Source organism: Cryptomeria japonica, chromosome 2 (assembly GCF_030272615.1).
Source record: "Cryptomeria japonica chromosome 2, Sugi_1.0, whole genome shotgun sequence".
In the NCBI taxonomy this organism is placed as follows: domain Eukaryota; kingdom Viridiplantae; phylum Streptophyta; class Pinopsida; order Cupressales; family Cupressaceae; genus Cryptomeria; species Cryptomeria japonica.
In genome coordinates, this window is record NC_081406.1 from 130125956 (window position 1) to 130129923 (window position 3968).

General features: G+C 37.4%; 1 protein-coding gene across 1 annotated transcript; it reads right to left on the reverse strand.

The window, feature by feature from the left end:
* Nucleotides 1-1434: 1434 nt before the first annotated feature.
* LOC131036354 (LRR receptor-like serine/threonine-protein kinase ERL1) lies at nucleotides 1435-3027 on the reverse strand. Its single transcript, XM_057968217.2, has one exon. The coding sequence runs from the start codon at nucleotides 3025-3027 to the stop codon at nucleotides 1435-1437; it is 1593 nt and encodes a 530-aa protein (XP_057824200.2).
* Nucleotides 3028-3968: the final 941 nt, after the last annotated feature.

Below are 3968 nucleotides of genomic sequence, written 5' to 3' on the forward strand. Positions count from 1 at the left end.
AAAGGTGGAGTAACACTCTACACCTCAATCCAATTCTCAAATATCTGAGTAGACTACCAAGTCCTTGTGAATGCAATCTGATTTGCAATCACAAACACTGGCTAGTTTACAAAGTGTGATATGCAATGATTTCTATATTCATATTTATGTAAACATTCTCTGTATGAAAAATCAGAGAGGTGAAAGATTCCAACTTTTTACAACATCATTGTTCAACTTTGTAATCAATTGTGATCACACAACTACACTTAATCTACAGCCCTAACATCAATATTGAATACAATAATATATGATTCTCAATGATATTAGATACAAAGAACATTGTATGCAACAATGTCACATTATTTTTTATCTTTTCAACCTCTTTCAAGTTACAGTCATATCACTCAATACTGTTCTACAATTATTTTTCAATCTTTTCAGAGATGACACTAAAACTTTTTCAAAACTACTATGTTTACACTTTTTCATCCAAATAGAACAATGGCTTAAAGCCATGAATTTATAGACCAAAAAATATATAATGAAATCCTTATTTCAAAACATATACCCGAGTCAAGAACCAGACCCTCGGGTTAGGGTTTATTAAGCAACTGAAACAAAAATATTTAACTTCCTTTTTCCCTTTTTGACAATTGAAAAACAATGACCAGATACAAAATAGTTTTCTTTTCATTTGTACCCTTTAATTTTATCCTTTATCAATGTAAAACAAGGTAAAGAAATATGTTCAAAACTGAAGTAATATTATCGTTTACTTTTCAATTTACCATATTTACCTTCGAAAGAACAAGTGAAAAACTATATAGAGATTACCTCTCATGGCCGGTTAGAAACTGAAAAACCAATCCCATAAATTTTTATTTACCTCCGCTTTCAGCTCATGGAGAATCCACCAACTACTTTGCTATTTCTCATACTTTATCATAATTGAGAATCGTACCAAAATGGCACTACAATCTTGCTCAGGGTGTAATTGAATCATTTTCATGGCGACACTTAGGGTTCGAGTTTTCGTAGTGTAAAATGAGAAACCATTTTGTTTTACCATATTTTTTTTTAATTCGAGTACCAAATCAAAATGTGTAATCATTTGAAATCCGTCAAATGAAAACATAATCGTTTTGAAATCCATTTACTACCAATACAATGATATGGTAATGAGAGCCAAGTCACTATCCACGTGAGTCATAATACATTGTCCAAGTCATCATAATAACACTGCCAAAGAAAAGATTAACCATGCCACCTGCGCTGCCAAAGTATTTGTCTAAACAACATGATAGCTATCACAGTCAAAGCCTTCACAAAGAAATACAACAAAGGTGATAATATATATTTGTTGTCGACTGTCCAAAAGAAATAAGCATGTCGACAACAGTGTCCAAATTGTTATGGGACCAGATAAATTGTTGACAGAGAGATCCAAATTCGTCAGAGTAATAAGCGTGCCCAAAGTTTGTGGAATTTGACCACTAAATTGATTGCTTGAGAGTTCAGTTGCAGCAGCTGCACGCAATTTCCAAGGCTCTCTGGAATTTCACCGCCTAAATAATTGCCAGCCAGGTCTATTACAGTAACAGATATCATGCCTTCTATTTCTGCTGGAATTTTTCCCTTAAGTTGATTATGGGGCATTGAAAATGAACGAACTATGTTTCGCAGGCTTGCAATAGATGGTGGAATGGTACCTTGTAGCAGATTGTAGCCGAGGGACAGCTCCTGAAGATTGGTACAGTTTGAAAGGGATTCGGGAATCGTTCCCGACAATTGATTTTGCTCCAAACGTAGTTCCGCTAGGAAGCTTAAGCGACCCAGCTGTGGAGGTATGGCCCCGCTTAGCTGATTGCCCTGCAGTCTCAGAAGCCCCAACGCCGAACAATTGCTCAACTCTGCTGGGATCCTTCCGCTGAAATTATTGTTCCACGCCTCAAATTGTTGAAGGGATTTTAGTCGGCCAAAGTCGATCGGAATACTCCCGCTTAATGAATTTACAGACACTCGTTCAAGTTGTAGATCTGTAAGATTCCCCAGCTCTGGCGGAAGAGAGCCTGTCAGAAAATTACGTGAGATGCTCAGTGCAGTCAGGCGGGAGAGTTGGCCGAGTGATTTGGGAATATTACCAGTGAGTGAATTCCCGTAGGTGGCTAAAAGGGTGAGAGATGATATGTTCCCGATAGAAGGAGGAATGCTCCCTTCGTATCGACTCCCTCCCATCCACATCTGTTCCAGGAAGGGCATTTGGCCGAGCCATGAAGGAATCGCTCCGCTCATACCGTTGTGGCCCACTTTCACTATCCGGAGTTGAGTTAGATTGGAGATAACGGTCGCGGATAACAGACCGGTGAGATGGTTACCGGATAGACACAGATTTTGCAGTCTGGTGAGAAGGCCGAGACCTGTGGATATGGTTCCGTTGATTGCATAGTTAAAACATAAATCCAACAATACCAGATTGGTACAGTTTGACAGAGATTGAGGAATTGGGCTTGTAAAGTTGTTCTCACGGAGGTTGAGCTGCTGCAGGTTGGATAACTTAGAAAGGCTGGAAGGGACGGGACCAGTAAGCTCGTTAACAGACAGGTCAAGGATTTTAAGCGCGGTACAATTGGAAAGAGATAAGGGAAGTGTTCCTGTGAGATTGTTGTGGTCGAGAGAAAGAAAAGCTAGAGCAGAACAAGAGGCAAAGGCAGAGAATGGAATTGGACCGGTTATAGAATTAGAGGAAAGATTGGGTGTAGTGAGATGGGTAAAGGTGGGGAAGTTAAGTGGTAATGAGCCAAAGATGGCCTTGTTTTGGAGATTGAGAGCGATTACGCTCTGGTTGGAAGGGTCACAAGCGACACCCGTCCAATTACAGAAGTTGGAGAGCTCTCCGTCTCGCCAGTCGTCAAGAGAATAGCCAGACAAGGTCTGTTTGAGAGCCATTAGAGTGATTGACAGTGCCACAACTGAAATGAGAGCCAAGTAAACTGTAAACCAGGCCATCACACTATTAACAACAGCGCCTATCCAGTATGAACCCATATAAAACATGTATGTATTTACTTATGTCGGTATGTGGGTAGATCATATGCCTTTATTCGAAAAGGAAGCGTACATTCGAGAGTCCCTGGCCCATGTATGCCATTGCCACCCACAAGCTACACTTTTTCTTGATTTTCCTTGGAAATTTTCTGGACCCCTTGTGACAGTTAGCTTAGACGTCAAGCTTCAATTTTCGATTTGACTAGTGCTCTTCATTGATTCATTATGATATAAGCAATATTATAATTTTGTGAAGATGGTTCATGGAATAGAAAATTGTGGATTTGTTTACATTGATATTTCTATTCTGTGAGCTATTTATCATTCTGATCCATGCAGAATGTGATGTGTAAGGTTGATATATACAAAAAGAAAACATAATCTAAATCAGAAACAATAATAAAAAATATTATAGATTATGAAAAACTAATATCTTTATTCAAAAATTCATTAATTTGTTTATAAGTTTTTATTGTGGAATTGTCTTTCCACATTTTAAGAAAACCTGTCTCACACCCCTATACCATTGTCTTATATATTTTGGGACAATGACAGCTGGTTTTCTATTGCATTTTCCTTCTTTCCATTGCCAAAAAAATTAGTAACTATTAAATGATCAGTTGGAAAACCCACCAATAGCAGATGGCTTGAATAGACAAAAGTGTGTCTTTTTTATCACGTTGTACCTCGCAATGCCAATTATATGTAAGTCAATATATAGTTTCAATTAATTCTAATAATTTAGAATTAAAAAAAAAATGGAACTATTAAATTTATTTAGTTTAATAAATTATGTGTTTATATGTAATTTTTTTTAAAAATAATTAGATAAGGGTGTTTTGATCAAGAGTTATGAATTTGTGAGGTCACAAACGGTGAACCTCATCCCTAACATAAATGTTCAACAATAAGCAACAACACTTCAACAAGATTCGAATCTT